Source organism: Platalea leucorodia, assembly GCF_965183815.1.
Source record: "Platalea leucorodia genome assembly, chromosome: 8".
In the NCBI taxonomy this organism is placed as follows: Eukaryota; Metazoa; Chordata; class Aves; order Pelecaniformes; family Threskiornithidae; genus Platalea; species Platalea leucorodia.
Genome location: NC_138830.1, coordinates 37,212,421 through 37,239,431, shown reverse-complemented (window position 1 = coordinate 37,239,431; position 27,011 = coordinate 37,212,421). Strand labels below are relative to the sequence as shown.

The following is a 27,011-nucleotide window of genomic DNA, read 5'->3' as shown; positions in this document are numbered from 1 at the left end:
CCTGTTCATGAATTTGTTTAGATAACTCTAAAGCTGTGCCATTTAAGTCAGGAGGGTAACCTAAACATTTTCCACATGTTCAGTTTCTGCTATAAAATGTTAATGCAGGAATTGGCTAGAGTCCAATAAACTGCCTGAGACTTCTTTAAAAAAGAAAAAAAAAAAAAAGACCCCTACCATGGCACTGTACTGTGTTCCTTCACTTTAATACAATTACTGTTATTAATTACAGTCTTTTTCTCCTTCATCAATGGGGACAAATTAAAACTGTTGTGCAGAATGAAATACAGGTTTGAGAGAAAGTGAGTTGTGGGCTTTATCCTCTTCAGAAGAGGAAGAGCCTTTCATTCATGGCACCAATTTACAGCCACTTTCCCTCACATATAAGCTTAATGAAGCTTTGCCAAATAACTAATTCTCTGAGTTCATGGAACAGTAATTGTTGTCACGTGGTAGGTGGGGAAAAATGGGATTCTGAAATAATTGAGTGCAAATGTGGCTAGAAAGAATTGCAGAGCACCAAACAGAATTTTGAGCCGACCTCTATAACATTTTGAACTTCTTTAATTTATTTAATATGCTTAAATAATATATTTATAATAATAAATTAGTAATTTAAGTAATGTGTCTTCTTTAGAAGCTGCTACATATCCCTGAAGGCAAAAGGCAGAGATGTCAAAGTACTAAAAATAAGAGAGATCTTTTTACACTATATGTAAGCTAACTAAAAAACTACTACAAAGAACACAAAGTGCAGGAATAAAATACATCTTTCTTGGAAGGTACTGCTAATCTAAGTCATCTCTGTGGGACAGGAATGTTTGGATTGTGAATGTGAGTAGTTGCAAGTCTTCCTTGGCATCTTCTCTTAACAGTAACAGGAACGAGGACTTGGGCACACAGTTTGACTGGCTATACCAGTTAGTTTCTTGGTGCCGGCTCTCTCGTTTGTCTTGGAAAATTGCCCCAATGGAAAAAAATGTCCAGAAGGGGGTTGATACGATTTGGGAGATTACAGAGAAGTTGTACTGGAGAGAAAGAGAAACTATATTTTCCATTTCTTTCCTTTCTCTTCCTCCCTCTATTGTTTGCTCATTATAATTACACAGGGTGTCTATAATGATATTCCCACAGTAGCTGAAATAGGGAGGTACAAAGAGCGTACTGTTACCAGCACGTCTCGGAGCGTCAAAGCTGGGAGGACCGAACCATGAGCCTGTGTGGAGATAGCGCTACTTGTGCACGTCACGGCTGCTTTATCTGCAGGAATTCAGCTGAATCTCAGCTCCTGTATTTTTAATGGAGCTTCCCTTGAACTAAACAATATTGGCTACATATGGTAAGATGAGGATTTCTGTGGGAGTAAGTCACTGTCACATCTACTGGAAAGTCTGGTTCTGTGCCCTGCTCTTACTCTCCGTCTGGGGTGTTTTATTTCTAAAACAAACAGTAACTCGAGGCCCCTGCTTAGATGATGTTCTTTACGAATGCGGTGTTCATGCTTTTGTTTCTAAGGAGAGAGGTTTTTTTACCACAGAGCATGCAGGTGTGCTTTTCAGCCTGGCTAGTTTTTCTTCACAATACGAACGTCATTAGCTTGGTTCTTGTCATGACTGTAAATTTGTTTGCCGTAGAGCTATATACTTATATAGAGACATACCCTCTTCAAATGAATAATGCAGGAATCGGTACTACGGTTCACCTCTATTCCAATGGCAAAACTGACACCTTCATGGTCAACTACGCTGATGAAATGAATGGTTTTGCTCATTTACAGTCCAAGATGTGATTAAACTATAATGGCTGAAGCTAGAGCTCTTCTGTGCAGCATCCCATCTCCCTGAAGGATTCTTAATGTTGCATTCAGACTATTTACCTTTCCCAGCTTTGGGTTTATTGGCCGCATGTAGATTGTGGGGTGATAAACTCTGTGGAGCTCTTTTTCCAGGAGTACGTGGAAATTTTAGCTCTCTTCTGGTTTGCACACCTGGATTTGCTTCCCGTGCAGGAAGAGGCAATAGATACGCTCCGACTTGTATGTATATAAACCCTTCATATTGGAGGGTACACATTTAAGAAACTGCTTTATTTAGGATTTTTTTGAATGGCTACCTGCTGGCAATGCGAAGCTTCTAGAAAATGTCACTAAACGTTAAGTTCCCCTCATAACAAACCTTTTGTTTTTGCCTACACATTATTGGTCAGTGTTTGAGAATCTAGTTTGATTCGTTAATCGAGTGAGATTTCTCATGTATGGCATGGCCCAAATTTTTAAGCATTAAAGAACATTTCCTTCCAAGTAGCTGATGATTTATTAACACAGCAGTGACATGTTTGAAGCTGTTTTTTAAGCTGGTATTGAAATACTCCTGGTATTTAGGTAGCATTTCCCTGTTTTTTGTTTAAGTATCTGTTAATGCTTTTCTTGACATCCAGATGTAATGAACTGTTTTGCACTGCTGGGACAGATGTGTATAAATATAAACTGTTAAAGACAAGATATCTGTCATGTTTGCAGCTTTGTATACTTATTATACTGGAGTGTGGTAAACATGAGATGTGCAATTTTCAGTTAGCTCAGAAAATTCCCCTGATAGCAAGTAATGTGATTGAATTTAAAGTTATTTCCTTCACTCTAGCTCTAAAATTTCAACTGTTGCTACTCATGACATTCTTTTTCTTGTCAACAAGAATCTTTCTGCCGTAGCCTTCGTGGCTTGATTTCTTTCAGGAGCGCTCTTTATCACCTGCTACCAGTCTATTCGGAGGACATACTATTCCTTTGTCCATGTAGGGCAAGTTTTTGATACGCAATTATAGGAATATACACAATTTTGCATAGTACAGCACAGTATCAGCATGGTCTCTCCAGCAGATTCTACTAATGTGCTACGGCATAGAGAGGAAATCTTTTAATAAAAAGTACTTGAAGTCAAGTACTTTTGTGTACTTGACACAGTCAGTACTCTGACTGAAAATAAAAATTCAGAGCTGTCAGTTCTGCACTTATTTATTTAATTTACAGGCAGGGGACAAATGTAAATATGTAGGAGTAGAAACTGGCATTTTGAATTCCAAACACAACCTTAGTAGGCTTTCCCCTTCACAGAAAAAAGCCTTTCTCATCTCTGATGAGCTTTTTATGCCCCCTCGCCCTAACAGCTAACAAAATGTCATGTTCAGTGGCATAACAGGGATCAGAATCCACTCCTAGCTTCCAAATGTTTGACTAGTTTGATTACTTAACCTTTACAAATGTACTGAGAATTGGAATATATTTTGCATATTTCAGCATAATATTGAAAAATATTAATGTGTTTCTGTCAAAATTATATAATTGGGACACTTTATTAAACCACAAATATGTTCTCTCGGTTTTAATTTTACCTCTAGGTAACATCAGAGTTTAACAGGATATCACATACAACTTTTTCATCTTATAATAATTATCCTATTTTAAAACATTGGGAACTTATAAATATGTTTAGATATTACCTTCCTATAAATTTCAATAGACACAGAAGAGTGGTCCCTGACACAACTAAGACTATACAGTGATTTTTAGAAAGCAGTATCTGAAGTAGTTCCATAGGGTAATTCAATGAATGTATTATTGATACAGAGCTAGGAATGTGGAACAGTTGAGGTGAACTTAAGTCAGGCTTACGGTGAAAGAGCCACTCTGCCTTATTTGCTTACATATATTTCCTTTGTAAATGTGAATTTAGAAGTTTCTTCTGTATTAAGCAGCAAAAATTATATTTGTGAAGTGCTGACTTGGTTTGGTGGAAGTGGAACCTTTCTGCCAAGATCCACGTTGCAGGCTGAAATGAACGCTCAGTGTTGTCTTCCTGCAGGACCGCCACGTAGCTGCTCAGGCCGAGTCACCACAATATAATACACCCTTCAAAATGGAACAGTCTAAAAGTAGCTACAGTATTTGGCCACACAAAGGAATGTTTTTATGCAGAATTATAGGGCTTGTAATATTCCAGAGGTCAAGTAGTTTTCCTGTCTGCACATCCCATAGTCCTTGTCCATCTGTGAAATACCAAATTAGACTGAATAATCAGATTTTCCTTACTATTTTATTTCAGACCATATTTAATATACTAGTGCTTCTACTGTAGCTGGGAATTGACTAGAAGGCTGCAAGGATATTTATTTTCTCTCCTAGTAGTTGTCACAAATATTTGCCTCCATTATGATTATACTCAAAATGACTCTGCTTGGTGGTTTACATCAATACTGCCACTCAAAAAAAACCCAAACAAACAAAAAAACCAGCAAAAAAAACCCCCAAAAACAAACAAACAACAAAGCCCCAAAAGTCAAAAAAGTTGGAGGAAATGTGAAATCTGGGAGAGAAGCTGCTTTGGATGTACTTCCATGCTGGCACTTTCCAAGGAAATTCTAATTATGTTAACGTCTTCAGCTCTTGCTTTTGAGTTTTGCTTTTGGTGGTTTTTTTGTTGTTTTTTTTTTGAATTAGCAGACTATTTATGACAGCCCCTTTCCTTTTCCCCTCAGGGGTGTGTGTAAAGCAGCCATTGTTACTAGCAAGTGCAGAGCCCCGGGGCACCGTCCTCACCTCACCCTGTGGTGGCAACCCCGAGGGGCTTTTGTTGCGCTCACCCACCTGCGTACAGCGGCAGTCAGTCCTTCTTCTAGGCCATTCCTTGTCATTCTTTGAGAGCAGAAGATCCCAAGTCCATTTCAGTATAGATCTGTGCACACAGGGACACTGTACGATACATATTTATTTATGATTAAGGGAAATGAGTGTGATCCTATGCATAAATTGGTTGATGAGTACGAGGCCTTGTCAGGCACTCCATTAAGGCTGCACAGGAAATTCTAAAGCCAATTTGAGTTGACTTCTTTTTCTCAACTGACTGTAATTTATGTTTGGACGTTCAGCTTTTAGACTTAAATCTTTTATGCTTTTTGGCTAGAGACACTGAAAATTATTCCTTCTGCTTTAGTCAATAAGAGGTTTATAAGCAGCACATTCTTGCTATAAGGCAGAAAACGTTACGTGCAGTATTTTCTTTTCAGTGTGGTTACAGTAGATGGCATTGAAAGATGTACGACATGCACACTTTTTCTCTGCAGCAGGAGACACTGCAAATTTGTAAACTAGTAGAGACTTTACAATGTATAGTTTTCAGTGTTGAAGAGAAAATCTGATTTTGAGTTATTAAGTTTGGAGAATAAAATTCATACACCTGCCTGCCCTAGATAGCAGAGGATAGAAACTAATGGTTTCCCACTTTTCTATTAAAATGGCATATGTTGCGTGAAAAATTGGAGAGAATGCTGCTTTTAATTCACCTGTGACATTGTGATATATTCAGACCAAGGCAGCCTGCGGGAGGGAGGAAGGAAGAGGTCTGCGTAGCGAAGCTTCTGCAGTAGTCACTAATAGCCATCCAGCAGATCGGCATCTCCTTTGAGGCTCTGCTACAATCTTGTGAGTTTAGGAGAATCCTCTGGCTTAGGGGTAGATCCACCAGCGACTGCATGTATTTTCCTTGTCTTCCTCTGCCTTCACCCTCCCTGAAGCACGTTAACTGTATGGGAACAGCAATAAGAACACCATCAATACCCATTTGGAAAACTGTCTAAAAGAGCACTAAACAGACTGAGGACAGAATAATGCTAGTTGTTTATTACATACTCCTCTAGCTGGAACAAAACCTGAAAGTTAACAAGGCATTGTTGAGTACAAATGACTTCTCAATTCACTTACTGCAAAGCTGACTTTCCAGCTATAAAATGAATCAGATGGTTCTTGGATAGCTGAAAAACAAGAAAACCAACCAAGCTGACAAAATTGTGTCTGTATGAAATGGAGCTCTGCTTGTTATTTGGAGGTGTCAGATGAGATTTGAGCCTAGCCTTGTGAAGGAGTCATCTGCGGTTTTGTTTTCTGAGCCCTGGGTACAACTTTCCTCTGTGGACGTTTTCTTTAACTCAAACTAGTTTCTTGCCTCAATCCAAATCTTGATCCTCAAATCATTGGGAATTTCGATTTGCAGCTGTGTAAGTCCTGAACTGCCAAAACCTTCAACAGAGTTGAAAACCTAAACCAGAACTTGATTCTGATTTGCTCGTGTGTGTCCACCACCAAATACATTTTTAAAAGATCATAGCATATGATATAGATGAGGAATGATACTGCATTCCAGCTTCCCTGGAAGCCCTGCCTCTTCTGTGTCTAAGAGCAGGGGCGCACGTTGTGTTTTCATCTGGTTGACAGACACGGGGGCTGCTGCTGTGAGCTGAAGGATGTAAACACTTTGCTGAGACATAGCAAAAATCCCCAACACCTTTGTAGAAGAATGTAAAAAATCCATCAAAATCCAAAACTTGCTGTGGAATGGAGAAAACATGGTCAAACCCAACATTTATTTCATGTTTCATCCTTTCCCCAGACTCCCTTGGCATTTTTTCCTTCTGCGTTCTAGTCTTACACAGATACCAAGAATTAGACTGCTGATGGTAGCATTATACGACACTTCAGTGGTGGGCCCGAATCTTCCATATGAACAAGAGCTGGGATGCAAAAGGGTGGCAACGCAACTTGGACAGAGAACCAATGGGACTGCGAAGAGCAGGAGAAGGTCAAATGTTTGTGTGTGTTGCAGATCAAAATGGGAACACTGATGTAGTGGTGATGAGGCAGGAGTCAGTGTGCTAGCAGCAGGGGGGAGGCCAGTAAGCCCCAGTGTGTGTCTCCGGTGGTTTTTTGTGTGTGTGTTTTCAAAGTGGAGCTAGATGGAAGGAGTGGTGAAAAAGGCCAAGACTATGTACAAAGGCTGCACAGCTGGGGTTGGAAGTGGAGTTGTATCAGCTCTTCCATTAATCGCCTTTTTATTTCTTCCTTCCCTTCCAGGTGCAAGTGGGAAGTACACCTCAGGACCAAAGAATTGTGGGATACATTTCCTGCACTCACTTGCAAGCTATTGCAGGTACTGTCCTAATTTGCATATCTTAGTTTTTCACTGTTTCTAGGCCTGTGGTGGTATTCTTGTGCAAAAGTAGCAAGCATTGCTCCTCCAATATTTCTGACGAAGTGCAGCGTGCATTGCGAATAGCAGTGAAACAGTGAAGAAAGAAGGGTAGACAAGTATATCCCCAAACCTTCACATTTTCAGTCTTGGAGTAATTAAGTATTATAGGACACAAACAAAAAATATCCCTTGAGAGCTTTTCTTCTCTTCGCTCCCTCTTAACCGAACACTTATTTTAACAAATACATTACTATCAATCATCATTACTCCACAGCACTTAACAACCCATACTGTGAGTATCAGCATATAAACTAAAAATTCTTTGTACCTAACGAGGGGATTATCAGAAGATACAAGTTTTTCCATCAGAAATCAGCAGCTGGAATAAGCCCACGTTCTCTAGGTTTTGACCTGCAAATTTCATACATAAATGGCTAGCAAGTTAATACACTCATTGAAAAATTCTCTTGGTCACGTTTAAAAGCAGTTCATTCTATTACATCTACTACAGCATGACACAGCATGCTCTGTGTCCTTTGTTTCATGAAACACTATTTTCTAAGGTCGTTAAAGATAAATAAAATGCAAAAACTCTTAGCAGGGCGTGGAAGGCTTTTTTTTTTAATTTTCACTGAATTATCTTAAAAAAGAATGAGATGTTCTTTAATAGCTCATTTCTGTGTCTGTGAGATACGTGGACTCCACTGCTTCCCATAACCAGACTGGAATTTCATGTAGCTCTGTCAGGTTATGGTGGAGCCTGTTCCTCCTTCAACCATCTCATAACCTTTTTTAATGATAGTATCTCAACATTCAGCTCTCCTTTTAATAGTAATACTCAGAACAAGACTGAGGTAGATGGGTGGTCTCATCTCCATTTTACAACCCAAGTCCAGAAAGCAAGGGGAAGCCAAGTTAGTAACTTGGGGTTGTTTTATGCTAGTTTTAGTGTTCTGATGCATATATTTTGATATCAAGATGCTTCTCCATTTTAGCTGTTTGCCTGAACACTCATCAATTAAAACTGACAAATACTTAAATTCTTGGAGATGTCTATGGAAAGTTTTCCATGTATCTCTCCTATCTTTTGCATCAAAACTATCAGCTCTATACTTAGAGTAGGTGTAGTAATAAAATAAAAGCCAAACCTACAGACCTTTACTTTGTGTAAGATCAGAATTGAATTTAGCCAGAGGGGTGGATATCCTTAGTTTTACTTGATGCAACTGTGATTCTTGTGCTCCTGAGAGCTGGAGAGCACGACACAGCCCTCCTAGACTGCTTGAAGACAGCATGTATGCTGCAGCCTGAGACGAGGCAGTGATATATTATAAATGGTAGAACTTTGAACCTATGCGCTGCAGCATGTCTCAGTTAACCCACTCAGGCAGCTCGCATTCATTCTACTTCGTCAGTGCTTCAGTTGCAGAGAGACAGGCTTGGGAACAAAATCGCCAGTCCCTGACGTACATTAGAGAGACTGGATAGTTCTAGAGAAGATTCATGAATTTTTCAGCTACGTTTTAACACTGTAATGTCCTTCTCTGGTTTTCTATTTTTAACTCTGGAATTATGGTAATGTACTGCGAGATTACTGTTGTGGAGCTGAGATTTGTTGCTGTTCTAGTTTAGGTTATAAACCTCCATTTTTAGTCCTGTTCCTTTTTACTACCTAGTCATGTATTCTCAGTTAGTCTTTGGTAACCACACTGTGAAATCCCTGAAATATTAGAGAGGAAGAGGGGAGAGGGAAGAAGAACGGGGAAATAATGTTCTATTTTCAAAGTCAGCCTAAAGCCTCTTCAAAGGTAAAACGCAACCTTTCATTTTCCTACTTATGTTCTTGCTTTGTATTTTTAGGCTTATCTGGTTCAAACTACATTCAGATAGAGCAGACAATGATTTACGAGTCTAACTGTCCTTTGATGTATCATATTAGTTTATGTATGAAATGGAAAACTAAAGTTCATCAGTTTGGCAGAGCTGTGCTTTCTGATTTGTTTCATCTGATTCATAACATTTCACACATTTAAAAAATTATCCAAAAAACAGTTCAATGATGTAAAGATGTGGTATCTATAAAAACAAGCACTGTTTAAAAGGTTAGCCGTTTAAATCATCTTGTTGTACATGGCTGAGCGCAGTTTGGCTTCCCTTCTAGGATACATAAACTTACTTACACTTGACAGTTCTGATACTTATAAAGTGAAGGGACCCAACTGCTTATGGTCAAGGGACGAACTACTAATGCTTTTTTCAAGAGATGTGCTGGCTCAACTCTGTTCTGAGGAATTACTATTTTTTCAGACCTGACATTCACCTTTTCCAATAAAACTTTGGATTAGATGTAGTTCATCCTCTCAATTCTCTACCTATTACTGAATGGTGCTATGAAGCAGCTCTTCATTTCCACCGTGGAAATAGCTGCATTTCAGTGACAAATGAAGGGATCTTTTAATGAGACCTGAATGTAATTATTTTCCAAGGGGCTGTTAAGTTTACGTGGTTCTTTCATGTCTTTCAGTTAGTCAGTGATTAATGTTCTGGAGAGGTTTTGTTGCCTAGAATCCACCCACCTCCCAAGTCCCTTTGAGTCGTGCCTTTCAGACACTCCACGCCATCAAAACAGAGTAAGCCTCGAGCTATTCCAGCCCCAGTCCAGATGATGTAGCATGCTGGATGCTATCTCATAACCTCGTTCACGTCCCTGTTTTTCGTTTAGTGTGAATCTAGTCGTTAGCAGTACAGGTACTGGCAACTCATGCTTCTCTAGCACCAGTTTCAGGTTCCACAAGCCTACACACAGCTTAAGCAGAACTCGGCTCATGACTGAGAGAGATCCCTCGGTGTTTGAAATTCAGACTGCACAATCATCAGGAGTAACTTGGGTGCTAAGCGTCCTTAGGCAGTGATTCCACATATGTTTCTGAAATAGCGAAGCTGGCGTATCCATGCTGTGGCAGCCTGCCCTTTCCCCCTCCTCTCCGCTGTGCTAACACAGCTGTTGTAGGCTGTGTTGCACTTGACTGGGGACCTGACCTAGCGGAAAAGTAACCCAGCAGAATAAAAGGGTTTGGTTTTGTTGTTTTGGTTTTTTGGGTGGTTTGTTTTTATTTTGTTTTGTTTTCCCAGCCTACCCTGGATTAAGTGTGTTACAAGTGTAGGGGTCTGCTTCATCTGTGACACAGCCTGTCTCATGGCTAAACTGAAGCCATGGTTGTGACTTGGAAACAATTCTTCCTTTTGACTAGGCTTTACATCCTACACTTTACAAGCTTTTTTTGCTCATCTTCCCCAGACACCCTGCCAATATATCCCGTAGCACTTATCAGTGCTGAGAACTCTGGTTTTAAAAACCTTCACTGGATCTTTTAATTTCCTCTGACTAGGCCTGTGTCAGCTGCTTTGTGCAACCATCATAGAGCTCCTTCTAACATCTTTCAGAGTAGGACAAAACAGTCTTCCTCAGTGTATTAGTACCTAACTGCAGGTCTAATTAAAACCAGGATTTCACTTAAGCGTTTCCAAAGTGAATGGAAAGGGCAAGTATGATTATCCTACAATGAGCAAAGGTGAAGTATTTATCCACGCTGGCTGTTTCCCACACTACCCTTTCATCCTTCCACGAAATCTGAAGCTGAAGGGAACTTGGAAAGAATTTGGAAATGCTGACTGCAGGAACCAGTCACAACACAATCATTTGCATTTTTCCAGGCCAGTTACTGAGGAAGAGTGTAGAGCAATTAGCACAAATCTGTTTTCTGTGGTTAATCACTGGTGGCAGTCAATCAGATTGGTGATTCTATCTGAACGTTTAATTGGAGCTGAAGGCTGGAAGAAGGAGAAGTTGAATGTTAGTGTTGGGAGTTACTACCTAGTTCTCTTCTGTTAATATTTACTGATGCTGTTTCATTTCAGCAGAAGTTTCTGAAATGCCTGCTCCCCTGATTGTTCTGGATTCAGGTTTGGCTTCTCCTCTACTTAGGTGTCTGATTACTTCAGTTCTCTTCATCTCCAAAGCTATTGATCATTGGGAGCTCGTAAGACTGAGTCTCACTAGTAACTTTTGCACACAGATACAGGCAGCACCTGCTGTGTAGCTGCAGTAAGCTGGATACCGTTAGTTTAATATTAATCTCAGAAAACAGTTATATTCAAGTCACATTAGAGGATCCCATCTTTTGTCATGGAAATGTATCATTTCACACGCTCCACGGAGTGCACTGAAGTGCAATTACTTCTATGACCTCTAGTGGGGATAATCAGAGATGCCAGACTATCGCAAGTTCTATGCTTTTTCTATAAAGAAATGAAAGTCATCTGTTTCTAGAGTTCCAAGGCTACTGTTTTCTGCAGAGCCCTGAGGTTATCTATCTATCTATCTGGTGTGCAGTGCTGCTATGAAGGCTCAGCATTCTTACCGAGGGAGATGTATGTCACTACGTAGTTAATGTTTTTTTAATAATAGCAATGCATGTTACCAGACACCTTTCAGAATATCCTCCTAAAATGGTTTTGCCTGTCTGTCTTTTGTTTTTCTCAAGAGTTTTCTGTTTTGGAGAATTTTACCTTTGTGTGTTTCATTTAAGTGGGTTTGCTACATCCTTCACGCTGGTCTGTGACAGGTTGCTGCCTGAGTTTTATGCCTGTAGGCTAATGGCCGCATTATTTTATCATTCATCTTAGTGAAGCCACGCCAGATGGATAATTCACAGAAAATGCAAAAAAACCTTGACAATTCAGGGATGTAAGAGCTGGTCTTAGACAGTTACGCAATTTATATAATCAGGACTTACTGCATTCTTGTCAACAAGCACCATGCTTAAAAGTTATGTTATGAGGAAACAAAGGCAGGCCAGAAGAAAGTACTGGCCTAAGGAGATGAGACAGGATAGAAAGATTCAGGTGCTGCAAAAGGACAGTCCATGAATTTGAATAAAGCTTCACCAGGAATGAGAAAGCTGGGACTGTTCAGCTTCAGGAGAAGGCGGCTCAGGAAGGATCTTATCAAAGTGTGTAAATACCTGACGGGAGGGTATAAGGAAGATGGAGGCAGACTCCCCTCAGTGGGGCCCAGTGACAGGACAAGAGGCAATGGGCACAAACTGAAACGCAAGAGATGCCATTTTAACAATGGAAAACGTTTTTTATTTTGAGGGTGGCTAAGCGCTGGAACAGGTTACCCAGAGGTTATGGAGTCTCCAACCACAGAGATATTCAAAGCCTGACTGGACATGGTCCTGAGCAACCTGCTGTAGGAGACCCCGCTTGAGCAGAGGGGTTGGATTAGATGATCTCCAGAGGTCCCTTTCTGTGAATCTGTAATTTCATCTGTATCTTTAGTTAAGCAGAATGTATATGTTAGTCACGCACACCTTTTGTGGTTAGTGTCACCTGCTACAGGCTGTATTTATTCCATGTGACCTATTTCTTGTGCTTTTGTCTAGCTACGTCTTCACTGTAGGGCTTTCTTGTGCTGTTGGAGCGAGGGGTTTTCCCAAGAATACATTGGTCTGGATTTGTGTCAAGCTGCGTGATTAGGGTACTGCATGACCTTGAGGTACAAGTAACTGTAACTTGAGGTAACAAGTAACTGTAGGCTAGGGAATAGATCCAGGAAGCACTTGTACCTGCTTTTATATTACAGCCCAACCAGTAAAGATTTGTTGGGAAATAACACGAGTGGAAGAAAAAAATCAGATTATTTGCTCTTGGAATTACCAGTCTCAAGAGATGAGTCAGTGTCAGAACCTACTTAAAGCTCTCTCTTTCCCTGGTCATGTTCTTTTTACTATTTCTTTTAATTATTTACGATTGTATCAAATCACGCTTGGTCAAACATTTCTGATTCAGTTTGTATTTAACTGTTGTTTTAACACCACCAATACCACCCCCCACTCCCCCCCCCCCCCAAGACGTTCTCGAGAATCCAGCCCTTCACAGGTTAAGAGTGGTAGGAAAGTGAAGTCCTAATGCCTGAAGTTCGTCTGTATGCTTACGCAGTTACAGTGTGCTGCGGAGTTCACATTTTAAAAGTCTGTAAAGAGAGGTGATGAACAAGCTGCAAGGATGTAGACTTAAATATTCACCATCTCCATAGTGGCCACCGAAAGCAGTTTTGGACATACATAACTGATGCTTCTAATTGTGTTATACACCTTTTTAATAGCTAGCACAAAGTAGTAAATTAGGTTAGAATAAAACTGTAGTCAGAACAAGTCATTTTGGGTTTGCTGCTTTTCCTTCTGATTGTGGCATTTGAAAACAAATCTTTTATTTTGAAGAAAAGTAATATTGTTCTGACTTGACGTATCATTTCAAGTCTGAAACAAGCAAAATTATAACTGTCAACTATAGGTACAGTGAAAACAAAAGAAAAGGAAAGGAAAGACAATATGGTAAACAATTATTTCTAGAATGTCTCTTCCTGCTTCTTTCCCCACATCAAGTTTTTGCTGTAATCATTTTAAAAGAGCCAGTAATTAATTTTCTCTTAGACTTCATGTCACCTAATGTGCTTGAAATTAAGTGTGGTTAGTTGCTGTAATTAAAGAGCTGGTTTGTGTGTCAGCTGGTTTCACAACTAACAAATATTTGGCAACCAATCAACCTCAACCCTTTCACGTCACTCCTATAAAGCAGGGGCACATCCTCAGCACATGGAGACTAGTGTAACTTCCCTGCAAGTGGTGAAAAGGATCTGGCTCTTTAGTTCTGAAGTACTGCCTACCTAAACCTGTATCTACACATACCTTTAAAAATATGACAAAATACTTCCAGTTTAGGCATTCTTACTTAAACACAAATAGAACCCTTCCTCGGATGGACTGCTACAGGATGAGTAAGTTGAATCTACCATTGATGTATATTTACTAATAACACCTGAAAGTTAAATTTTTCGTTTTTAAAAATAAGAAAACAAAGCAAAGAAACATCAAGTTGTTTACCCTAGAACATGCTGTCCAGTTTTGTCTGAAGTAGGATTTTAACTCCTGAACTCCTGATTATAAACGTAGCGCATCAGATCATCCTCCTCCTATGGCTAGAAACGTCATCATTTTGGCTGGTTGTCTGCAGCACAGATGCCTTGTCTTATTTCTTCAGATGTGCCTAGTAGGATTGATTCCAGGAGGAGATATTTGAACCATCAAAAAGCATGGTTCCTGATGAACTTCATAATGGGCTAAGCACGATGCACTGAATATACTATTAGCCACACCATTTTTTAATCTTGCACCCTTTTTCTCAAGATGTCTAGCAACAGCTTAGCAACTAGTATGTGTCTGAGCAACGTGCTAAAAGGAGGACTTCTTTCTTCTTTTGGTTATTTGTTTGTTTGCTACAGGAGATACTACTGTTCGATGTGAGCAACTGGATATGCTTCAAGATTGGCTGTCTGAATTCAGAAAATCTACCTCCTCCTCCAGTACAGCCAATCCAGAGGAGCTGGTGGCTTTTGATGTAATCTGTGGAGATCTCAACTTCGATAACTGCTCCTCTGGTAAGACAAGGTTTTCCTTTTCCTGGCGTCTCCCTATTCCAGAAAGGAATAGGAAAGTTCTTGATTCCTGTGGGTTATAGCAGTATACTAAGTTGTGACTGGCTTTTGCAAGGAAAGACTTAATTGCTACAGTTACTTCTAAAATAGGTAGTAGCCTTCAGATGAGCCAAGGAGAGTAGCTCACACTTAGGAGCTCTGCTGAGTTATTAAGCATGATGTTTCTTAAGGCACAAGGGGCAATAATTTGTGACTTGCGGTAGCTATGGTGAGGACAGATCCAGTGGTTTAGCTTTACTTGAATTAGGAAGACACCTATTGTCCTAGAATTTTAGTTACTAATGAAAGGTATGTTATGGGATTTTTGTGGAGAAAAAGTAGTAAATTCATGCAGTTAAACATAATTTGATAGTGCATATATGCAGACATAAGAGATGAATGCTGCAGAGAGAACTAAACATTGCTGAATCGGTCTTGGAAAAAATTAACTGATGCTGTGAACTTCTGGGTTTTTTATTTTAATAAATTTTTGATATTTTTTTCTATATTTAGATGCTGAGGGTACTAGAAAAAGAACTCCACAAAACCATAATTAACGGATGGTGAGTTCACAGAGATGGCAGCCTTTCCGAAACATAAATATTATGCTCTGTTAACACTTAAATTGCCAACATAGAGCACAGAGCATTGTGTTTGTGTATCCTCTCTGCCTTCCCGCTCGGTACAGTAGCTCAGGCGTCCAGCAGAGCTCCCTGCTGGCTTTATACGACGGCAATTGACTCTGCTGGTTTGGAGCTGGCAAATGGATCAGCCGTGCCCAGCGGCCAGCCTCCCGCAAGGCTGATGGCTAAAAGGCCTTTTGCATGACTGGGCCAAAAGTGAAGCACACAAAAGTATACAAAGAGCGTGAGGCAGGTACGGTGAGGGGGGGTCATCAGAAGGATTTCGTCTGTGCTGTGTTACCAGGGCGATGTGCAGCGTACAGGTGAGCTCAGGCTGCAGCATTCGAAGCGGGATTCAGCAATTCAGACCAGAGCTTGTGGATTAACAGGGGAGGGAGTTTGCGAACAGCATCCAGTGCAAATTCTGTAGTCTTCATAAGAAGCCTAGGTAACTGAGGCTGAGAGCAGTAACTGTACCAAAAATAATTTAAGAAACAAAAAGCGAGCATTGTCTGACTAAAAAATAACTAGTATTCTCTAATCTCATGACTTGTATCAGACACTTGTAATGGAAGATTTTAGCAAAGCTGGAGAAACATTTAATTGGGTAGAACAAGACCAGCAACCCAAAACACAGTCCTTCTGTTGTTTGTTTCTAGCTTGTATGTACAAAAAATAAACCAGTCACAACTATATGATCCAAAGTAAACTCAGAATGGTCAGAGAAGGTGCTGGCAAGTGCTCTGACTGGTAGAAAAATCCATTATGCGCTGTGGAGGTGAACAGTAAGTGGTAATGGCTACAGAATACTGCAGTTAAACAAACACATATTAGGATAAAATATAACGGTAGCAGTGGTAGTGAGTTTTTAGGGAAGGACGGAAGAAATGTGGTCAATAACAGGCCTTCAGCTAGCCAAGCTGCTACGCGGACAGGCTGAGGAGGCAACTGCAGCAGTCCCGATGAAGGGAGGCAGCAGCTGGGGGATACAAACGGACACATCTGCTGTGATCTGACTGTTTCACTTGCAATATTGTTGGATGGATGGAGTGGCCTGGAGGCAAAGATGTCCATCCAGGAAATAAACAATCTGCTGCATACCAAAGGGGGAGACTGCCCGGTCGGATCGCAAATCGAAAGTGAATGGGGCTGTGCAGCATGAGGGGGGAGAGAGACAGGAGTGAAGCTGTGCGGCAGAACGTGTGGTCGGTATTCTCCACCTGAGAAGTTCTGGCACTCTGACCAAGATCTTACACAAGCAGTACAGAGTATAATTAATGCTGTTGTGACCTGTCTTCTTAAAGCAAAAGTAAAAACAACTATTTGCTTTTGCAAATAATAGTTGTAAATATCGCAACCGCTACTAAAGAGGATTGAAAAGTAGGTTATAAAAAAGATTTTATTTTTGCTATCTCTGCACCTTATTTACATTCCCCTCCCCTTTAAAATTCACTCAGCCCGGAAACTGAAATTAAGCTGGCTATTTCATTTTTTATTTTTAGATTGCTTTCTTTCCTTATGCACTAAGCAAGATTAATGCAGTATTTTAAAGTTTTCTCCTCCATCTGTACATTACTCATTGTTTTAGGGACATTTGTTAGCATTGCAGAGAATTGAACATTTTAAGATTCATTTTTTTTTTTAAACAATAATCAGCTTCCTGTAATTCTGTATGTGATTTTCTGTATTCTTTCCCACTCCACAGACTGATACGGCATGTAATTAATGTTTCAGTGAATATCAAGCTTCTATTCTTAGATGTATTGACAGTACGCTTTTCAAAGATCTCCAGGTCCATGAGCGACCTTATGTGTATGACAAATTTTCTGCAACTCAGTTTTCCCCTCCAGCTTTACAGAACATTATGACAACATTCATACAGTGAATTTGCACTTGGTGGGGACATTATTAGAAAGTTACTTGCTGTCAGGTTGCTTTGGACTGACTTGTGTAAAAGTCTATTATGTTTTTAAACCTTTTCACCCAAGATAAAAAGCCTTCCAGTCAGATGAGTTAACTTTGTCTTATCAGCTGTGACTTGTCGCTATCAGTGCCACAGTTGCAAATCAATCATGACAAAATTTTAATGTATTATGATTATGTTTAGAATGGCTTTAATGCTTTAGACAATATCCCAAGCAAATTATCAATTGTCTGTCCTTTCTCTTGTCTATTATAGCTTGGAAAACATTCAGTGAATTCTACTGAAGCATGTAAAGCACAGGCTTTTATCCTCCAACTTACTGAGATGTATACATACCCCCACAAACAGCCATTGACATTGTGAAGTCAGGCCAGTTCTCCATTATACGATCCATCCCAACGAAGTTTTGTACTGGTGTAAGCAATGCAGTGTCAATGGCAGGGTAAGGAAATACGTTGGAAAACCTCCACTTCAGTTTACAGTTAGAAACTACCAAAAAATGTCTTTCATAGGAAGACACTATAGGAAAGCACTGTTATTAACAAGCATTTGTCGGAATTTCTAATCCAGACTGCTGTGCAGTAAAGCTACTACTGAACTGGTTCAAATCCACCCTATATATGTATCGCGAGTAGCAAGGAGGACTTGCCTTTTCTGTTGTGGCAGAACACACGGTTGTCCACAGGTTTACAACACGTAGCTGATGTGCCTTTTCTTGGGTTTGTTCTTTCCCTGCAGAGGACAAGCTGGAGCAACAGCATTCTCTGTTTACACACTACAAAGACCCATGTCGACTTGGTCCTGGGGAGGATAAACCATGGGCAATCGGTAAGACCTTCTCTAGCTATCAGTGTATGAACATTTACTTGTCTGTCACTCACACCACATCTATAGGCAGCAGGTAGTTCAGCTAACTGGCGGTAAGAACTTGGTGGAGACCAAATATTTACAAGGGGTATTTCTGTAGCATGTATTTTATAAACCTTAACAGTGTCTTGTTGAATTATAATTAAGAACCAAGCAGAGATCTCAAACTTCAGTCCACATTCTAGACCTTATGCATCAAGCTACTTGAATGCCTTCCCACACCTATTCTACTTTCAAAATAATCTCTAGATTACTGAGGGGGGGAGGAGGCAAATTATTGTTTCTGTAATTTCTGCATGCAGTGAAAGCCTGCAGCTTTTGATCAGAATGTTCCATTTGGTGTTCTATAAATCCTGTAAGTGAGGACGTAACAAAGGAATTCAACAGCACTACAAACTTGTAGGGTTCATCTTATAGAAGATTTCATGGAACTCCAAGATATTCATACCTGATGAAACTCAGTTGAACTTGGTGAGGTTTTAGATCAGGAATTAGACTTTCTCTAGAGGAGTAATAACAACTGTGAAGATAGTAAAGGTAACAACGTGGAGCTGTTTAATTATGTGGCTTTACTCTGTTGTAGCAGAAAAATGAAAAAAATCGGAGACATTGGGGCTGAGAAACAGGAAGGGCGGAGGCAGCGTTTTGAAAGGTGGCAGGCAGTCGGGAGGTCTGGATAGAGGAGAAGCGAACACAAAGCACCCTCAGTCAGAGCGGTCCCCTCTCCCCCACGCAGATGCTGCCTTCACACGCCTCTGCCCCCGGAAGCTTCTGAGAGGCAAATCACAGGGGGTATGCTGGGACAGTCACATCTCCCTTTCTCTTCACAGGTACCTTGTTGGATCCTGAAGGATTATATGATGATGAAGTGTGCACTCCAGACAACCTACAGAAGTATGCAATTCCTAATCCTCCCACATGCTTTAGACAGTTGCTTAAAAAGCCAGTTCATTGCTTGCTATTTAACATTTCACAAATTGAGGGATGGTTTATGGACTGTAAAAACCAACCAACCAACCAAACAAAAAAACCCAAAAAACCAAACATGACTTTTTACTCAGGGGTACTTGGGGAAGAGGGAAAAAAGGGAAGAAAAAGGGGCTGCTTCTCTAAGTCTAATAGAATTGGCTTCAATGGGTGTAAAGATGAGAGCAACTGCAGTCAGTGTTTTTAGGTCTCTAGAGTTGGTCCTACCTGGACAGGCCCATAGACAAGAAACTCCGAGCACTACTGAAAAGGGTACGTGGACAGCTTGTCTGAACGTCTTCCTGCAGGCAGCCAGTTCCGTGGTCACAGCACTGTAAAGGACAGCAACAAAAGGAAATGTAGTTTTCATCAAATAAAAAACCCATAGATTTTAAAACACCGCCTCCCAACCCAACAACTAATTACCCATTCTAGAAAGCTTGCAGAATTTGACACACACAGAAAAGCAAGCTCACAAATACAGAGAGGAATTAAATAGCACACCAGGCATAACTAGGAATATGGCTTAATATCTATCAGTGATACCAGTGCACCATTACTTTTAAGGAGTGTTTGTGAGAACACCTGTAAGAAACAGGTATCTTTGGTTTCAACTAGGGGACTTATAAGAAATAAAAAAAAAATTAATTTGCAGAAGTCTTAAGATAAATTCCTTGAATACCTGTACTGTTTGTTAAATAATATGCCAGTGGAGAGAAATTAGTAAGCTTTGTACGTTTTAGAGCAGCACTCAATGAATGTGATAATCCTTTTTGCACCTTCTCTACCTTGAAGGCGAGTGTAATGGACGAAACGTGATTATCATGACTACCTATAAAAGATGTTCTGGCTGTTCATTACCAAAATATACTAAAGTAGTAAAGTTATTTGAATTAACGAGCCTGTGCAGGTGCTTCAGTTAACACACATAATGGAAATGGTACATTATATAGGCACAGTTTATGTTGGCATTTTTACTCACTAAGTACAGTACACTGCATGGCATAAATGGACACTTAATTGAATGTATTAGGTGAGGCTACCCTTGAAGTCTTTGTATCAGTTTGAACAAAGAAATTGAATTCTAGACATAAGATCTGGGCTTAGTTTATATTCAAAATAAGGATTTGTTACAGCAAGTCACACTTTGCACATCCAAGAGCCTGCAAAATTTCCTGGCATTTCTATTCACGTGTTGAAAACGTGAATTTGGTACATGTGACAGGGATTTCTGGAAAGCAAAAGTAAGGTAATTTGGCCCTACAATGAAGTTTGCGAATGCAAATCTGTATGTGGGTGTAACATTCTATTTTATGGTTCCAAGAGCAGGCTTGGAGCTCTTTAAAAAAAATTTAAAAACCCCCAAAACAAAAAAAAACACACCCTGTGTTTTCAAGCAGCCTTTTGAGACAATCTGTCACCAAATTACTTTTGGGGTATTTTGTTTTATTCCCTGAAGAGTTACTTGTATTCAGCAATTAAGTTCCACTGACAAATACATGACTGATAGATAGAGAGCCATCAAATGATCGGTGAAGATTTAAGAGTATTACTTCCGCTACCTGTGTGTGTGTACAGCACCTCAGTATGAGGTAACTGGAAAATATTCTTGAGTGTTGGTAACAGAATATATGTAAGTCTTTTTGCCTACTAAATGTGGCTTTCAGTTTTCTGCAATATGTTAAAATTCTCTTAAACTGATGAAAACCTCCTCTATTAGATGGGAATTTCCACTAACTTTTTATGCAGATCTGCAGGGAAACAGGGATCTGCATGTGTACATTACGTAGACGTGCTTATGTATGAGAGAAACCATCACTTCCACGAGAGGCCAAGAGAGCCTGTCCTCCCATCTCTGCAAGGGACTGGTAAACATAAAAATTGCCAGTAAGTTCAGTAAAATTTAAAGCCATTAATGGAATCTGGGCTTTAAAGACATTTACATGTTCAATAGCACAGAAGCTGTGGAGCGCTGTCTAGCTAACAAGTATCATTCATATACGCAGCAAAACAGGGTACAGCCTAAAACTGATCCGTTTTCAAATTTTTCAATAATAAACCGTGATCAAACTTTACAGACATTTAAAACAGACATTTAAATTGGCGATGTAAGCTATCCAAACAATTACTTCTTCATCAGCACTCTAGTTTATAAATAAAGTAGTTCACGTTGCTAAACTAATTAGGCCATAAAAGCAGCAGAACAACTAGTTCTTAAATATCTCTTTCATGTTAAGTACATCATACGTAAAACATCAGACTAGAAGAACAAATAATGAGCAAGCCATTTATATTTATAGAACAATTAATAAGCTAGATGTTACAATCTGGGCCCTGCCACAGTGCTGGAAGCTGCACAAGCTTCTGCTCAGAAAGGCTTCAATGAAATGCACACGAATAATCTCATCTCACAAAGATGATTGTCACCTTCAAGCAAAGCACTGGAATAAGCCCATTTTCGTCTCTAAACCCTGAATAGAGAGAGAGCACATTACAGCACAGCTAAGAAACAAGATTTAAATGCAAATTTTTCCAGTCTCCACTGCTGGACAGTGGCTCACAATTCTGGGCGTCGGGCTGCAACACCAGTAAGGAAAGTCCTCCTTAACCGAGGTGCTTCTCGCCTGAATGAGAGACGGTCCCTCGAGCTTTATGATGAGGGAGCAGGTTTTGCTTTGTGGCTCCCTTACATATACTGCTCTTCAGGCTCCTTTGTTCATTGCAGCTACAGTCAGCACTACAAACCAACCACTGGCCAGGCAGCTGCGTGACAGAGTTTTCATACTTAAGCTTTGGAGTTATTTGGGACTGAAAATTTTTCAAGGAAAAAATAAAGTTCCAATTACTTTTTATCCTCCCTTTCTTTTTGTCCTATGTATTAAGACAATTATTCTGACAAAATTCAGGCTTAGTTGTGCAACTCTGTCATAGTTATGCTCACTTAAATTGTTAGCATTTAACTGTTAGCGCGGCCCAGCCAAGTGTCCAGTACTTGTGTCTACTTCCTGGAGAGACGAACAGCAAACCACTGCATACAAAGTGGTGCAACTTCCAGTCAGAAGCAGATCGTTTTCCTCATGTATTGGAAATTAACATTGCCCTTCCGTGAGCAGTTGTGCAGGTTAAGTGAATACCCAGCATTCACAGACTTTTAAAAGGACATAATTGAAGCTCAAACAAATTCATCTTTTAAATTAATGCAAGACTTTTTTGCAGTAGTACTGCAGAGCTAATCAGCAGTTTCTTCTACTTTGTTACTTAATTAGCTTTGCCAAATATAAATACAATTTTTGAAAGAGGTCAGTCCCATCAAAGAGCTTGGTTTCTTGAACCTAGAAAAAGAATTTCAGGAAGTGAATCATTTTCAGTAGCTCTTTGTAGAATCAGCTTGCAAATGGGGTGCAGACAGTAAGCTAATCTAATGCGAGTTACTAGATGACAGTCTAAAACTGAATAATACATAAAAGAAAGCTTACTTTCATAAACTGGTTACAATAAACTCTAAGAACCTTCAATACCTCACCAAGTCCAAAGGGGGTTAAGAAAAGTTCTGATAAAATAACTATATGACCAGAATTTTGTCATTGTTACCTTCTGAAGGCACCTAAAGTACTTCTTGTATGTATCAGTTGACCCAAACTTACAGATTATAACACTACTGAGACCTCATCAACTGTAGCAAGTGCTGTGTCTCCTCTGTCACCATTCAGATCCTTCCAAAGAGACAAAATTTGACAAAGAAACCATTTGAATCTCAAACATTAAAACACATCATGAGAGTCTGGTGTTTGTCTCTTGTTTTTCCTTCATTCTGTACTCTCACATGCATACATTAAAAAAATTCCTAAATCCAACCCCATAAAACCCATCCAAAGTCAAGTCTTAAAAACTGGGTGATCAAAAATATCTTATTTTTTTCCAAGGTGAAATTAAAGGCTTTGTACCTGCTAGGACCCAAGTTCATGGCTCAGTGTTTCTCCTGCGACAGTTGATGATGTAGCTTAATGGCGTAATCAACTCTTACAAGGGAAACCACAGAACCTTGAGCTCAGGTTTTGGCAGGTAAGTAAAGGAAAATGGTTTTCAAGGAGGTGGTTTTGAAAGTAGTTTGTTTGCGTTTTGAGCCAGACAGCAAAACCACAACCTAATCTGTCCCTCTCTGCATGCACAGTTACCATGCAAAACAGCTGTGATTGTACTTGCTATTAACTGTCTGTATAATACCCTACACACGCAGTTACCGTGTGCAGCTCCTGCTTCTGCATGCACAGTTGTGTCTGCTGCCTTTAGCGCTCCTTTGGTAGGTCTTTTAAATAGAATACAAGAAGGTAAACCATGTTTCCTTTTAAATCCAACACAACAGCAAACACCACAGAACAGCACCAGCAACTTAGAATTATTGTAAAAATAGAGCGACATGGACCTTTGCGGGATATCTGGTCCAAAGTCACGTTCAAAGCAGGGCTGACTTCAAAGTTAGATCAAGTTGCTCGGGGCCTTAATAGTCTTCTGTATAAAACCTACTGTTAAGGTTTAAGCACTCAAACTAAAAATTTTAATGGGAGAGCTGCAGCTTATTTGCCTAAACACAAGACTGACACCTAGAAAACTGATTCTTAATTTTGACTGCTTCTGTATATGGTCTCGGGCTGGGTAATCGCCGCGCAAGATGGGGGCAGTACTAGCACACCCACTGAGTAAGTCCTTCTCTGTAGAGGAGTTTGAAGAGCTTGCGGTCCAAGACACAGTAATCTGATGCAGAGGCTTGCTCAAAACCAACTACCACGTGCCCGAAGGTGTGCTCCTGAAAACCATTCCTCATCCGTACCCTGTCTGTAAAGCCGGTTGTCTTCATTTCAGAAGAGTTGCTCTGATCAGAATGGAGAGGTTTGTGTCAAAGCACTCAGGTTTGCTCTAAAGTAATCCATGAAACAGCCTCCTCCTCTGGTAGATTCAGCAACGCTGGAAATCAGCAGAGGGGCTGTGGGCCCCAATATACCACAGACAGCAGGCAGGCAAGGTCCTCCTCTCAGATGTTTGTTCTCCTGGCTACAAGGGCAGGTCCACCAGTGCAGCACCAGTGATGCCAAACCCCCCAAGAGCCTTTAAGAGCACTGTCGGCAGTTAGTACAGCCTCATATTGGAAAACGCATCTGGAAGAAGATGTGCTTTATAGGTTGAACAGTCCTTTTGTCCAGGCATTACCCTCAGTGGGGATCTGGAGAGAATCTAGCGTAACACACAAAGGGACAGAATGAGCAAACATTTAAAGCACTTGTTTTGTTATTTTAATGAAACAGGGTGCTGGAAAGTGAAGAAGGAAGGAAAGGATACTTAGTCTATCCCACCAGCAAGAACCACAGTTCCAGTCAAAAGGGGAGGAAGGCATCATTGAAAGGAAATGGGAGGAGGATTGACTACATGCTCTATACAGAAGAAGGTCTCTACCTGGAATGGAAAGTGGTGAGTTTCAGAGTTGACAAAAAGAGCCATAACTCGCACAACAAACTTGCCTGATGGCACTGCGGCCTGTTCTGCTTGGGTTCAAATTCATACTCCAAGGAGAACCTGCTGCTTTGCTATTTTCTACTTTTGCATGCAAGTACCAACTTTGTAAACCTATCACATAAACAAATTTGAGTTTAGGGATTCTGGTAGATACGCTGCTCTTCGAAAACAAAATTGTTTCCATTCCTTAAACTTTTGCCAGACTAAGTGTTTTGGCTGATCCTTTCTGTGCCAGCAGTTTTTAATCTTTTCAAGTGTCTGGATGTTCTTTTATTATGCCTACGAAAACCGACCTAAGTTACAAGTCTGTGATACACAGGCAGAAGTTGACATGGGCTAACCAGAATAAGAACTTGTAGCACGGTCTGCTTCCTGGTGTAGGACCTTGCCTTACACGGAATTCTGTGATGAAAATGAGAAACTAGTTCACACTAGGGACAACTGCATTGTATCAAGTGAGCATTAAGGTTGCTCCATCCAGCTTTCAGAAGCTGGGAAGCACACAGTATTTCCTACAGGACTTCAATTTGGTCCTATGAAACGTTGCCAGAAGAAAGGCTGGGATTCAGAGATGCAAGGAGCAGGGTTCCTGATGGCCTTAAGTTCCCTCAATCTAATGAAGACAGGCTTCCTTTTTAGCTGCATGGTACAGCCAGCCCCTCCTCCCAGGTGAGCGCCTCCTTATGCACATGGATCACCTACTGCAGCACTACAGATGTTACTGGAAATGGAAAGAAAAGGTACAACAGATTTCATCCAGACTGGTTCAGCTCTGTATCGTCTAAGCGGTTCACCTCATCAGCTGCACCACGCCAACATGCCCTGTGTGGCAGATAGTTTACCATTAGCCCAGGCAAGCTAGACTGGTCCCTTACATCACCTCATACAGTAAGGTAGTTCAAAGTAAACTAAAATGAGGCATAAAAGCTGAGTCCTGGTGTGTAGCATAACAGATCAGTTTTGCAATTCCTTCTTTCTTCCTCTTGTTTTCCTTCTGCAGGAAGTGGAAGAGTTCAGCTTTATTACCCAGCTAGCAGGCTTGACAGACCACCTACCCGTAGCAATGCGTCTCATGGTGTCTACAGGAGAAGATGACCCTTAAAACTGACCAGCTCTGAGAGATTAGAAGAGGGAAACGTTAACGATATTAAGAAAATATCAGAGCATAAGAACGAACTATTCTGGTGCCACGTTAGGAAAGATGACCAGACCTGACCCGGGCTACTCCCAGAATGTACCAACAGTAGCGGATATAAAAAGGGAAGAAATGGAAGGGGTTGTGGCCAAAAGCCGCTGTCACAAGTTGCTCAGGCAACAGGGCAGGCCTGTACTACCATGCTTTCACTGTGGACCGAACGGAACCAAGATGGAAGTCCTAATTCCTTCTGAACCAGTGCCATTCTTACTAAAACATGTTTTTATACTAATATATAGCACAATTTAGTTTGTAATTAGTCTGTGAGTTAGTGCTGCTCAATGGTTTTTTGCATAATTTCTTTGTATAACTAAGAAGCTAAAGCTTTTTTTCTTTTTTTAGCCTGTTAAAGTTGTAGTAGCGTGCTTGCATCAGTAGCATGCGCCCGCACTGCATGCCACTCTGAGATAAAATAGTAAGGTACCATGGGGAGTATCAGAATGGAAGTGAGTTCAAAAATCAGATACCAGCCAAAGCAAGGCATTCTGGGACTGGCAAACCCTTCTGTCCTTACAGATAGACCTTAAACCAACCAAAAACTCTATCTAAATTTGCAGACCAATATCTTCCTGTCCGATTTAAGGATACTTAAAAGATTTGGAATTAAGACTCTGAGAACACAGCTTATACCCGTATTCCAACTGTGTTCCCACTGAAATTACGAAGTGTTTTGTCTGACTAACGACTCCAGAATTGGACCTTTAGCATTCTAAGCGCAACTTACTCCCTTAAGAAGAAATATAGTTCCCTTGTAATGTCTTTTCTTTCTTTCCCATCCGTGGGGCAGTTCTGCATTACGGTATGGGATGATATGTATGTTACAGTAGAGTGAATAGATTCCTGTAGTACCATTGGTAACACCAGAGCCAACATTCTGCCTTAGCTAGAAAGAGTAAGTGGGAAATAGCTTGTAAAATGCATGCTAGGTATAGAGTTAAAATAAACGTAAGTGACGTTTTGGGAGAAAAAGCGTAGAACAGTGTATGATTGGTAAGGCAGGATAACCTAACAATTTTCCAAAGGAATCAGTACAGTTAAAGGGAAAGTGTAGTGTGGCTAGCTACTAGAGAATAGCCCTGAAACATATAGCGAACGAGGGTTTGTTTATGTCTGTGAGACAACTCTGCATTTGTTAAGCACTCACAGACTTTAATAGGGGTCTTGCCATCTAATTTGTATGTTCTTTCCATGGCAGCTCTTCAAATGTGGGGCTGCCCTCTGCCATCTTATCCCCAAGACCTGACCTACCCAGCCTCTGTAACCTTAACAAAAATAATGAAAAGCTGGGAATCAGGTCCATAATGAGGCTTGGCATTTTTTTTAGGTATTTACATTCAGAAGGGTTTGTGTTGCTGGGAGAACAATGAGACCCCTT

General features: G+C 40.4%; 1 protein-coding gene and 1 long non-coding RNA gene across 2 annotated transcripts in view; one reads left to right on the top strand and one right to left on the bottom strand.

Annotated features, from left to right (window-relative positions):
• SMPD3 (sphingomyelin phosphodiesterase 3) overlaps nucleotides 1–25,543 on the top strand; it is a gene marked incomplete at both ends in the record, with an annotated part of 33,077 nt that extends 7,534 nt beyond the window's left edge. The window contains 6 exons of the mRNA XM_082319809.1: nucleotides 6,899–6,974; nucleotides 14,362–14,517; nucleotides 17,839–17,928; nucleotides 18,798–18,861; nucleotides 24,234–24,396; nucleotides 25,442–25,543. Of these exons, the coding sequence (XP_082175935.1) occupies nucleotides 6,899–6,974; nucleotides 14,362–14,517; nucleotides 17,839–17,928; nucleotides 18,798–18,861; nucleotides 24,234–24,396; nucleotides 25,442–25,543 (651 nt within the window). The remainder of the gene's footprint in view (nucleotides 1–6,898; nucleotides 6,975–14,361; nucleotides 14,518–17,838; nucleotides 17,929–18,797; nucleotides 18,862–24,233; nucleotides 24,397–25,441) is intronic.
• LOC309594274 overlaps nucleotides 4,646–27,011 on the bottom strand; it is a 33,369-nt gene continuing 11,003 nt past the window's right edge. Inside the window, exons 2-5 of the long non-coding RNA XR_014228997.1 lie at nucleotides 19,162–19,265; nucleotides 17,750–17,901; nucleotides 5,335–5,573; nucleotides 4,646–4,744 (exon numbers count right to left, since the gene is read on the bottom strand). This is a non-coding gene — a long non-coding RNA (uncharacterized lncRNA). The remainder of the gene's footprint in view (nucleotides 4,745–5,334; nucleotides 5,574–17,749; nucleotides 17,902–19,161; nucleotides 19,266–27,011) is intronic.